The 13,014-nt window shown below is 38.4% G+C and overlaps 1 protein-coding gene across 4 annotated transcripts in view; it reads left to right on the top strand.

The window, feature by feature from the left end:
• LOC140145917 (pleckstrin homology domain-containing family D member 1-like) overlaps positions 1–13,014 on the top strand; it is a 116,334-nt gene that overhangs the window by 41,820 nt on the left and 61,500 nt on the right. For all 4 annotated transcript variants that reach the window (XR_011858149.1, XM_072167640.1, XM_072167639.1 and 1 more), the window contains exon 5: positions 1,363–1,507. Coding sequence is in view for 3 of the 4 variants with exons in the window: in XM_072167640.1 (XP_072023741.1) it covers positions 1,363–1,507 (145 nt within the window). In the remaining variant the exon portion in view is untranslated. The remainder of the gene's footprint in view (positions 1–1,362; positions 1,508–13,014) is intronic.

Raw genomic sequence — 13,014 nt, 5'->3', positions numbered from 1 at the left:
CCCACACATATCTGTCTGACCTGACATGAGATAAGCAGACCTACTATAGTTTACTATACACATTGTCGGAGTACGCTCGGCGGAACTTGGTCGGCGCAAGTTACTAGGAGTAGCGGTTGGCGCTGCCTGGAGTAGTGGTAGTGTGAACGATGGTCAGCATTTAAGTTCTGTTTACTCCTGACACAAGTCAGGAATAGCGAGGTAGGTGTAATGTCCACCAGGCGTATGTTGCAATGTAAATGCCGCTACGCTTGGCACCAGGTGTAAGTTTGACCTTTTATTGGTTGGAACTAAGAAATTACATTTCGTGTGGTAGAAAAAGGTCAAGGAAACACCGAAAGTGATAGCCGTTGCTTATGCTACCTAGAAGTGAATGCTTGGTGGAACTGGTCGGTGTAGTTCTAGGCGTAGGCTAGGTGTGGACACACGGGGGTCACACGCACGCGGTAGGAGTAAAGAAAATATTTGTGGAATTTTTATCAATGATAGCGTTTACAAGTTTATGCCGGGTGTAACTCAAAATGTGAACACGACTTATATGTAGGCCCTACATGTACCACTTGCACTTTTAGCAATGCCACACTGGAAGTTGTGAATTACTTGCTTAAATCATTATTCATGCCATTCACAACTTTATAGTAATCAAATTGTTGGCATATGTGAACCTGAACTTTTGCACTCATGTCAAACATTAATGCTTTCTTATCTAGTTTGCCAACTTTTGAAAGCTGTAAATTCACTTTTTGACTAACATAATCATGCTCTTCAAGATGACTTACCCTGATAGCTCTATAGCATGAATGTATTATAAGTTAAGTGGTCGATGACCTTACAATTGCTGGTTTTGATATCGTTTAAAAATGTATACCTGCAACTGTTTGGGTATAAGCCCACTCTCCCCCTACTATACTATGATCTGCTCATAATAGGTGAGAATTATTTGGTTTTTGTTACTGTACATGTCAATAAAGTCCTAACTTATGCCTGCGTAAATTCACAAAAGTGAGCATCAGTCACGCAATAGGCAAATCAGCGATCGAGGTTCACGTAGGTAATGCACCAAGCTCTTTGTACGCTATTCTCTATCAATCCACAATGTTATGAGTCCCACCGATTACGAGCTGATCAGGGTATAGGCTTGTTTGTTAAATGCATTTTTCATGCTGATTCCAATATGGTCATAAAAATGTATAATTCTGAATTTTTTAATTAAAAAAAATTGAAACTTGTCGTCTCCAGTCAACACCTGCGTAGAGAGAGTAATATCTATCTCAGAGCTCTGTCAACCATATTTAATATAGACCTACATGTTAACATGGGTTTTATTTCTTGCTTTTGTTGATTTTATGTCCCCCTTTACAGAACATGGAAGAATGCTGAGCTCGGTGAAACAATGATTCAAACATTGGAAAAACAAAGCTTGGAACTTGCCAGGGATAGTCAACGCTACAGAGAACAATGGCATCTGGAAGCCATGGCATTACGGGATGAAATGGACAGGACAGAGGTATGTACAGGACTGTGTTCTCTCTTTAGGAGGGGGAGGAGTGGGGGAAACTTGCAAGGGAAGGGGTAGTCAATACTACAGAGAACAGTGAGTAAGGGAGCAAAGCTTGGAACTTGCCAGGGATAGTCAACACTACAGAGAACAATGGCATCTGGAAGCCATGGCTTTACAGGAAGAAATGGAAAGAACAGAGGTATGTACAGGACTGTGTTCTCTCTTAGGAGGGGGAGGAGTGGGTGCAACTTGCAAGGGAAGGGGTAGTCAATACTACATACAGAGAACAGTGAGGAAGGAAGCAAAGGGAGCAACTTCCAAGGGAGATGAAAGGATGAAAGGAACATAACAGTGGTATGTGAGGGATCATATTCTCTCTTTGGAGGGTGAGGAATTGGAGCAACTTGCGAAGGATAATCAATGCTGTATCGAACAGTGGAATCTGGAAGCAATGGTTCTATAGGATGAAAGGGGCATAGCAGAGGCATGTAAGGAACCATATTCTCTCTTTTGAGGATGAGGAGGGGAGGAAAGGGAGCAACTTGCAAGGGATAGTCAGTGTTACAGAGAACAGGGGAATCTGGTATCAATGGGTCTTTTAGGATGAAAGGGACATAACATGGGTATGTCAGGGACCATATTCTCTGTTTGGAGGGTGAGGAGAGGAGGAAAGGGAGCAACTTGCAAGGGATTGTCAGTGCTACAGAGAAGAGCAAAATCAGGTAGTAATGGCTATATTAGGACGAAAAGAACAATATTCTCTCTTTGGAGAGGGTGAGGAGGCGAGGAGGATGGAGGAAAGGGAGCAACAAGGGATTGTCAGTGCTGCAGAGAATAGTGGCATCTGGAAGCAATGGGCCTAGGATGAATGGGACATAACTGTAAGAGACTATGTCGACTGCTCAGTGCCAGAAGTGGGTAATTGCAATAGCTGCCCTGTGAACATTTGACAAGTTACACACAGTAATTGTACTCATCTACACATAGCAGTTACACATGGCAGCTATTGCACTTACCCACTTCTTGCACTGAGCAGTCGATGTGGGAGAAGAGGATACAGGGCTCTATGAGATGGACAAAATGAAGATCTGCAAAGCACTCTATTCTCTCTGGGGGAGGGGATGGAGTTAGAAGTGGTATAAATCCCTTTCCCCTTTTTCCCTGGGGAAATGAAATTGGTGCCCCCATTGCACATTAGCAAGACAAAATTCCATTTCATATTTAATATGAATTCAGTAGGCAAGACGAAACCAATCTAATTTTGTTGCCATCACAAAGATATAATATGAATAGCATACAAATACTGCTTTAGGCCAAAAAGAGGTTTGTCTCTGTAATAATTTGCAAAAACGTTATGTGCTGTGCTTTTTTGAGAGAAAACAAGCTAGTGTTAAATGAGTTTTAAAAAAACATCCCACTTTTTCTTGTTTTTTTTTGATAACTAAGAAAAGCTTTTAAAAAGGCCCAGCCCATTACACTGAAAAGCATGCTAGTTTGAAGGACAAATTAAACCTTCTATATTTGTATTGCCAAATGACTTTCAATAACGTTGTGATGTAGAAAATAATGTACATTTATTTATAGAACCATACAATCAATTATTAGAATTGAATGTCAGTTTTCTTGTACATATCTACTTCAGTATTCAGTTCATTCAACAAGGACAATGTTTGACATAAAATAATGTGATAATTGAATGACGTCACCAAGTTCCATGGATGTTGAAAATGTTGATTAAACATATGGTAAATGATATGGATCTGTAGTTCAACAAATTTGGTGTCACACTGCATGCACTAGGATCAACAACATGCTCTTCTATCATGGCACGGTTCTTTAACCCCAATACATTTACAAATTCATTGAATGACCTTTAAAAATTTGAGTACAAAAACTCACACTCTGCAACTTGAGGTCAAAATTTACACTACCAGTGTTTAATTGAGGTTATTGAACTATGCCATTGGGATGAGGCTATTGTGGTCCCTAGTGATGTGCATTTGTTTAGATTCCTTATCCAAACGTTCATTTTCTCTAGCTGCTTTTAGGAGATTAATTTACAAAGTTAGTGTATGTGTAATAAGTCCAGGGGGTTCTTTCTGGTTGAGGTATACAGGGTTCCTTTTTGATGGGTGGGTATTCTAGTGGAGACCAGAGCGCCTAATTGGGTACATTTGGTTGAAAGTGGCCCTAAAAGTGCCCAATTATGGCAAATTTGGGTGCTTTATGGCTTTTTTGTGTGAAAAATTGTTATACTGATGGTTTGCAAAAACAACAAAAAGTAGGTATGGAGAAAGTCGGCATCCGAAAGTCTTCTGTAGGATATTAGACTGGAATAGCCCAGTTTTGCACAAATTCAATGTTTGGAGACAGTTTAGTTGAGTTTGCATGCATGTGAAAGTAGGAAGGTGCACTATTAATATTCTTCTTTCAAAAATAATTTGGTCATGCAATTAGAGAATAATCGATAGGAATTTTTGTTTTACTATCCTCTACCGTGTGATAGATGACAGGCAGGTCCAATAATAAAAAATAAAAAAATAAAACAGCATTTATCCACGCTTTCTGAATACACAGATTTCTCAAAACGCGCCACGGGTCGATATGCTGCCAAGCCCCATAGGGCAGCACAAGTTGACCTAAATGCTGAGTGTGGCAGACAACAGGCCCGGGCTGATCCCCTGCCCTTAACGAAAAGGCCTGCAACTTCATGTCCAGACATTGCTCTTCTGGTACATGGGACCACCATTTTACGTGACTCTCCGAACCACGGCACGCTATGCACCCACTGTGATGTCTGCATGTTTAGGGCCACAATGAGTGGGATAGAGGATAAATGAGAAAGCTCATGATCTTACAACCTTCCGACCGATAGCCTAGCAAACCAAACTACATGTACATGACCATCCTCTACCTCTAGGCTAATACTGTAGCCTTCAACAGGGTGGACTAAGGATGACCACAATTTCCTTTCTCCTCAGTTCATCCAATATTTTGCGTGAGCTGGCATCCACTACGATAAAATATCGGATGTGCCTGTAGTCTATCACACGGTAGAGGATAGTAAAAACAAAAATTCCTATTGTTTATTCTCATTCTTAGTCAGTTAAATATTCATTTTAATAACTCAACACTGTTTTATTAATCAAAAATTAAGTTACCGTCATGAAAACTCCCCTTTTTCTTAAATGAACTAAACTTATTTACTATTTTAGTTGTGTGTACTGTGATCTCGTTCGCATATTATTATAGAACGCACTACATACTCGCGCTTCGACAAGCATCTTCTGCGACGATGCAGTTGCTGCCGTCTACTGTGTGTGATAGACGGCATGCAGAAACCAATGAAATTCAGGGCTAACAAGCTAAGCCACAGCCACTGACTAAGAATGGTCAAGTGGTTCTTGAAATGGGGAAAAAAGAAGTACACCAATTGTTACATAGTGAAATAGCAGTGGGATGAAAATTGAATGTTGTTTTGGCGAAGCAGGTGTTCAAATATTGGTTGACTGATCACTTTTGCCTAAGTGGTGGACAGAATTACAGGTAAACATACTGAACAGTGAAACTCTAGCTGTGCTCACATTGTCAGACATATGCCTGCTAGGAGTAGTTAACGATGGTCATTATCATCATCATCATCACCCAAATACTAAAATCTTACTTGACAATTTTGTCATTTAAACCAGCCCTGTTTTACGGGCCTGACCAATCCAGGTTTTGCAATTTGGGAGATTTTTAAAAACAAAATTTTTGTTGCTAAAATCATGTAAAGTCAATAGATTTGTGGCCAAAATTTATTCATTTGGAATAGATACGAGGGTCAGTCAGTATGTTTTAAGAGTTGACTCGTGACGTCATATGTGGATTGTTTCATGGCATTTCGCAATGATTACATAAACACTGTACCTTTGTCTTTCAAACAACACATGATTACGTAACAGCATTAGCATAAAATCAATAGACTAGGGACACTGCCAAATCACGCATAAAAAGGCGGGTCTTTTAAATTACAGCAAAGACATGTGTTTAAAATGTCCGAGAACAGCAAAAGTACAAGGTGCATATGGCTAGTTTTGGGCAGGAATATAAAACACTAGGTCCTCAGTTTGCCTTTGGTAAAATATGAGACTTGCCATTAAACTTTGGTGGAAATGGGACGTTGCAAAAATTGCAAAATTCCATCTAAATAGGGCCTAAAATATTACAAAATGCTATGAAAATTTTAATTTAAATATTCATATGAATTTTTATGGATGATCTCAACCTGAAATGAACAGAAAAGTTTTAAAAATAAATTTCTCATTCAAACGATGGCCTCTCTCTCTGTACCACTACTTTTTGTATAAATGTAACAATGGTAGAATAACAGTTATATTTTAATCACGGATCCAAATATTTTCTAGGGAGACTCCCATTTTAATGTTTGGAGATTAGTCAACAGAACTGGCAAAAAAACTTAAATTTCCACGTTTGCTATTTTTGGCAATATCAAGATTTTTGTAGAAAGAAAGCCTTGTTTTTGTCAAAAATAAGACATATTTGACCATGCATTTTAAATAAACTAAAACCTTTACAGCCCAAAAACATGGTTTAATGAACTGGTAGTTTGTGTTTTATTACTGTTCCAAAAGGCAGCATTCTTCATACTTTAATTCCCGAGAAAATATAAAAAATACAACAATACCTCATTTCAGCCTCTTATTTCCCTTAACAAAAAGCGGCTCAATTTCACCAGGTGACTCTAGACCATTGATTTTATGCTAATGCTGTTACGTAATCATGCGTGTGATATAATTTTTACATGTGTTGTTTGAAAGACAAAGGTACAGTGTTTATGTAATCATTGAGAAATGCTATGAAAACAATCCACATATGAAGTCACGAGTCAACTCTTAAAACATACTGACTGCCCCTCGTAGATAGATAGAAATATTTCTTTTATTGAGGGTAAAACAGCTTCAGTGACAAGCACTGCTTTCCAAGCTGGCCCTCATAGAGCGTGTTTCTACAGGCGCACCGCTAAGTTACCGCTAAATGGATAACGCTATCTTACCGTTATCTTACCGTTTAACCTGCTGTTTCCACAGACAGGTTTTTGCCATTGGCGTGTTCATACCGTTTAATCTGAATGACAAACATAATGTATTTTGTACGGTAGTATGGCCAGAATATTGCATCGTAGGCCTAGAATTAATGCTAAAATGGATTGTTTAATTTTTTTTGTTATATTTTGGAAATCAAGAGAAATGTTTTACATTTTACACATTTTTTTGTCTATTTTGTAGCATTTACAAATTTCCGTGAGCAAACCCCGAATTCTGTGAGTTATTCTGTTTTTCCGTATCACGGATAAATTGTGGCTTTACATAATAGTTTGGACTTGTTATGTTGCCCAGGCTGTTATTAACGTTTTTGTCATGTCGTCTGTCCAATTAACATGTTGATTAACAGCCATTTTGTTTGATTTTGCTCAATAATCGGCAAGTTACCGCTTCGGTCTGTTTCCACAGAAAATCTACCCGCTTCGTCAACGGCAAAAACCTACTCCAACGAGGTTTCCGTTGGCGATGAAAAGGCGTTGCAAAAAGGCGTTGGAGGCTGTTTCCACAGGAGTGATTAACGGTTCCATACCGTTTCCAAAGCGGTATTTGGCTCTGTAGAAACACGCTCATACAAAGTACATTGTTAACAAACATAGGAAATATATAAAAATTTACACAAGATGTACACATTAAAAAACAAAATGGGATCAGTTAACTAGAAATACATTAATAATAATGAAATTGATTGAAAGTTACAATATAGTACACAAGGATAAACTTTTCAAACAGGAGCTTGGTAAACTCTCGATTTGAATTGACCTATTGAAATATACTCCAACTCTGAATATGTTTGCAAATTTTTTGCAAACATATTTTGAAATCATTTTTGAAAAACCAATTTTTTTCGCAGATTTTTCAAGTTTTTGGTGATATTTTACGGTCAATTTAGCCTAAAATATACACAAATAAAAATCCTGACTGACTTCCACTACTTGAAATGTCTTGTCTGCTTGTAAAACTTTTTTTTTTTTGTAGCTTTATATTCAAATATGCTAAATGGGATGTAATAATGGAAGAAATATGCGCTTCTGAATATGATACTTTGTCAATATTTATTTATGAAGAGATGAGGCAGAGTCTAATAGCACAATAAAAGTTCATTTTAAAAATGTACAAGCATATTGGGGTTAAAGAACTTAGTACTGACCTATGAGCATAATGTGAGATCCTAGTGTGTGTATAGGTCATCTTATGAATGTTCAAACATATTGGGGTTATAAGGACTTTGTATGACAATGAGGGTAATGTGAGATCATGGTGAATGTATTGTCAGTAATGTCAAAATGTTTGCAAATCATTTGAAATTTCATGACAGTGATTCAGAGTTAAAAGTTGAGATGCTTTTTGGGTTGAGCAAAGAGATCCAATATATTTCAAAATGTTAACTAGAGGGCAAGTTCAAGATTTGGTCGTTGAATCTGAAATGGTTGGAAAGTAGGTTAAACCTTTCATGGTTATCAGCAGCAGCTCACTCTGATTAGTATAGTATGGTGTGTTACAAAGTGTTTGGAAAAGAGAGGGCCAAAAATGATGCTACAATTGCAGTGGAAGATACATGTATATTATAACTGTTATTAGTGTAGTGTGTGTTAAGGGGTAGGGTGCAGTCCATCTCCCACCTCCCCCACTGATGATTATTTTATTAGCTCCAAATAAGTGGAAGTAGAAGAGGCTTTTGTTAACCCAAACGCCAGAAGGGCTTTTTGGCGACCGGAAGGGAACGAAGGAAGGGATAAAGAGTGAAAACAAACAAAGAAGTTTTTGTTCTTTATTGGCTTCAAACCCGAAACCCCTTGCATGCCAAGCACGAGATCGGTGACACTTAGCCACGGGTCTTTCGCTGGCCCGGCCAACGAAAATGTGCATAATTATATATCTCTTAGAGTGATTGCATTATCACATCATGTGAGATGCACACAAGCGCAGTGCATATATCGAGTAGTATTTTATAGTACTCAGGTGTGTTTGGGTTAATACATCGGCAAAAAACCCAACATCAACTACAACAACAAGAAAACATCATGGTTGTCAACTTTTCGGAATTGAAATTACTTGGGTCCGTACCGGGATGGAAATCTTGCTTGCTGATTAAACTTGGTAATTGTTGACCTCATTTTTTTTGCCAGGGCTGTCCAGAATCTAAAAAGTGGTGGTGGTGGGGGGGGAGGGACCAAAGAAACGATGAACATTTTCTCGAACTACAAATTACCCAAATGAATGAAAATGTGTGAGACTCACGCTGAATTGTGAGAGTTGACAAACCTGAAACACAACAAAAACAACTATGTTTTTATTGGGACACTCTGTGTGAAGGCTTACTTTGCAATAATACTATATTTGTTATGATGGTTATCAGAGAGATAGTTATCAAGTATTCCAGGTACATATTGCGGTCTGGCTAATAGTTTAGTTCAAACCAATAGCTCTTGCAGATAACAGAATTGTTACTGGCTAGTGGATGTTATTACAGTGGTTTTACAGCGTTTATCACGTGTGTGAGAATAAATCATTGCAAAACATCATGGGTGACTATGTGAGTGCGATCCACATTGAAACGTTTTAATGTGATGTTCTGGGATGCCCATCCTGCATCCATGATAGAAAATGTCTACACGACACTCGAATCCACATTCCAGAAATTAACGTATAGTGAACATGATTTTCATACATATGTTAAGTGCATTAGGCAAAAAAAAAATAATGGTTTGTCTCAAAGCTCACGAGTGGCTTGAAAACAAATGCGAAATGCGATTTTTTTTTTAATTCCCGACTTTTTCATGGTATTTGGAGAAAAAATCTGATTTTCACTGAATTTTTCCAGAAAAACTAAAAAAATTTTTTTTTTATGGAATAAAAAAAATCCGCATTTCTTTTTTTCCAAATCTCAGGAATTTACAAATACGCGTGCGAGCTTTGAGACAAACCTTTTTTTTTTGCCTTACAGGGTGTGTGTGTGTGGGTGCAGGGCACTGATGTCACAATGCTTTTTCGCATATATAGGGTGAAATTGTCTTGCACACAAGCAGAGTTCACATTAAAACCCATCCCAGAAATGTGTTTTAATGTGGTTCTAGTCTATCACATGGAATACCCCATTGTCACAGCTATTACAAGTTGTTTACAGTGGTTTTACAGAGAAAATTAGAAATGACGTTTGTATCATCCGATATGTGTGTGATGATGATTTCACAACACCATCATGGAAAAACAACAACCTGGAGTCTGCATTTCCTCATATGGTCATTCTGCCGACCTTGATATTCCAACAGCCAATCACAAGCCTGCACGGCTGCGTTATTGTAAAAACCTGGCTCAGATTCCATCTGGCCGTGATGTGGAGTCTAAGTCAGACTTTACTAGTTGAACCTAAAATGCAACTCAACCTTAAACCAACCCCAATTTTTAACCAACAAATCCAGTCAAATCAATAACCAATTACAATTTTATCTTCAAAAACAACAGCAACAAAATAGGGAGTAAAAAACCAATAACAACAGCAGCATCAGCAACATAAATAGTGTCAAAAATAGTCACAAAAATAACAACAAAAATGACAACAAAAACAGCAACAGAAATAGCAACAAAAATAGCAATAAAAACAGCACCAAAAGCAAAAACAACAGCAACAGAACCAACAACAATAGCCACAACAATAGCAACAATCAATAACAACAGTAGTTGTAATAGCAACAGCAGTAACATTAACAACAACATAAAGAGATAGTGGTCGTTGGAGAATCCTCGATCTTGTTCATTTTCCTCTCCCCCCATTTCAGTTGTTAATGATGTTTTCCATGAGAACACTATTTCCTGACATTTGCAATATCGATTGAATATGGCATAGGGGTATCAATGCATGTGTATGTAATGGTTACCATCCTACCAAGCCATATAAGGAAACATGCATTTCCTTATGTACCTAATTGACATTTATAAATAGAAACACTCAAGTCAATAGTCTCATTTCATTGTGTAGTTCCACAACCCCTATGTAACAATCATAGCGCAAACTTTAGCCCTGAGTTGTAAGGGATGAGTTTTTGTACCCAACATTAAAAGATCATGAATGTATAGATCTATGAGTGTAAAACATATTGGGGTTAAAGAACTGTGTACTGAAAGATGAGAATAGATCCTAATGATACTCTCATTTCAATGCATAGTTCCATAACCCCACATAACAATCACAGTACAAACTTGACCCACAAGTTGTTGGGGATGAGTTTTTGTACCCAACATATTGAAAGGTCATTCTATGAATGTACAAACACATTGGGGTTAAAGAACTTTGTATTGACAGATGAGTATAAATCCTAATGACAAACATTCTTCATGATTGCGTCAAGTATGGTACTAATGCGTGACTTTCGCAAGATTCCAGCAATCATGTGAAGCACATGAATGCAAGTACAAACCATGTATGTAAAATAACATAAAACAGTTCTCTCAACAAAATAGTGACTACACTGGGTTTCAGAAAAGAACGGCAGTCCCTTGCTCAGAATGACGCGAGCGCTGTGTTACTGAGCGACATAGGGCCTATGTGGAACTTTGTGTTCACTTCAAGGGCGCGGATCTGTGCCAGCCAACGATTTGACACCCAATCAGATTATCGGTCTGTTGCTATGATTTTCAGACGATTGATTCAGCCAATCAGAACCCCACTGCCGTGTATACGCTCTGCACGCTCTCAAAATGTAAACAAGTGCAACATTTGACACAATTTCAACCACAGATTTCCGTGGTGGGGAAGAGGGAGGACTTTGCCTTTATAAAAGTGGGGAGGGGTGATACAGTGACCAGGGGTGGGCCCAGAAACCTTCAAGGAGTGCTGAGTGGCTAAAAATATGTCATAAATAGGTTGATTTGCATGTTTTGGGCATAAAACCAAAGGGCATCAAGCTCCACTAACAGTCCCACCTTCATCCCCTGGTCCTGTTGTCCTCGTTTAGCCCCCCCCCCCCCACTTTAGATATAATAATATAGACAAAATAATTGGTATACCTCTTCCAAATGCAACATTGGATCTTTTTGAAATGACCATACTGTATTGTTATATGACTGTTTATGACATTAATCAAGAAATTGTACAGATCCTATGTTACATTTTGATGTTGCAGTCATGTCCATAATCATTAGAAAGTGATGGGTACCCCCGGGTGGGTACCAATCATTTTGATACAGCCTGTATTCCTGTTGAAATCCATACACCATATATTGAACACCTTAATCTCTCAGTAGTTTTCAAATGGAGTCACCCATTCAGGCAACCCCATTTGACATTCACACTCGGTGTTGAAGATTAAAGATCATGTCTTCCATCTAGGGAGTATGGATTTCAATTGAATAGCACAATTTTTTTCACACTCATACCCTACATTTGTAAAATGATAATTCTGAAACCTCTTTAGAAGTTTTAATTCTGAAATCTCTCAAAAAGTTTGTTCACTACTGACAAGTTTTTTCTTGTGAAAGAAAAGTTACCTGAGAAATAATTTGTTTACTGGAAGTTCATGTTTTCTAAAGCATGCTAGACCTAGTTTGTAGAACATGCAGGAATGTATCAATTGAAAATTATTTGTATTAGAACTGTCACACATTAATTTCACTCAGACTAAAGTCCCATCCGAATCAATCAGGGGCGTAGATTTCTTCTTGACATTGTGGGGATAGGGGTTGGAAGAAATTGTTTGAAGCATAGTGAATCTATGAGGGAGGGGCTGAATTCCCCCAGTCAGAACTGTTCCCCCCAGCAAAACCCCAAAATGATTGTAATTCACATTGCCCCCAATTCCCCTCCCCCAGAACAAATTCCTGGCACATCCACTGTGATTCCAGCACATTTTGGCAATAGATTAAGTTGATGGTACAAAATGTATGCAAAGCATGTTAAACATTTTGCCATATTGAAGCTAAACTGGTAAAATATGGTACAAAAGTGGAATAAATTCGCGCCAAGCATTCAAAATGGGCATTTTTTAAGGCTAAAATGGCCAAATCTTACTATAATTCACCAGAATCTGTCTGTTTGTGTGTCTGTTTGTCTGTCCGCCTCTTTTCTCGGAGACCGGGGTCGCGTTCCTCAAACTTGGTGGGTGGGTGCAGCTTGGTATGAGGAAGAACGAGTTTATATTGGTTAGTGGGTCAAGGTCACCCAAGGTCATCCAGGGGTCAAATTAGTAAAAACTGTTTTTCTCGGGGCTGGGGGTCGCACGTTCCTCAAACTTGACGGGTGGGTGCGTCTTGACCCGGGACAGAACGAGTTTGTATTGGTTAGTGGGTCAAGGTCACCAGAGGTCATCTAGGGGTCAAATTAGTAAAAACTGTCATATGGGCATGAAACTTGGTGGGTAGGTGCATCTTAGACCGAACAAGTTTGTATTGATTAGTGGGTCAAGGTCACCCAGG

Source organism: Amphiura filiformis, chromosome 2, assembly GCF_039555335.1.
Source record: "Amphiura filiformis chromosome 2, Afil_fr2py, whole genome shotgun sequence".
Lineage (NCBI taxonomy): Eukaryota > Metazoa > Echinodermata > Ophiuroidea > Amphilepidida > Amphiuridae > Amphiura > Amphiura filiformis.
This window is presented reverse-complemented; position numbering and strand designations above follow the sequence as displayed.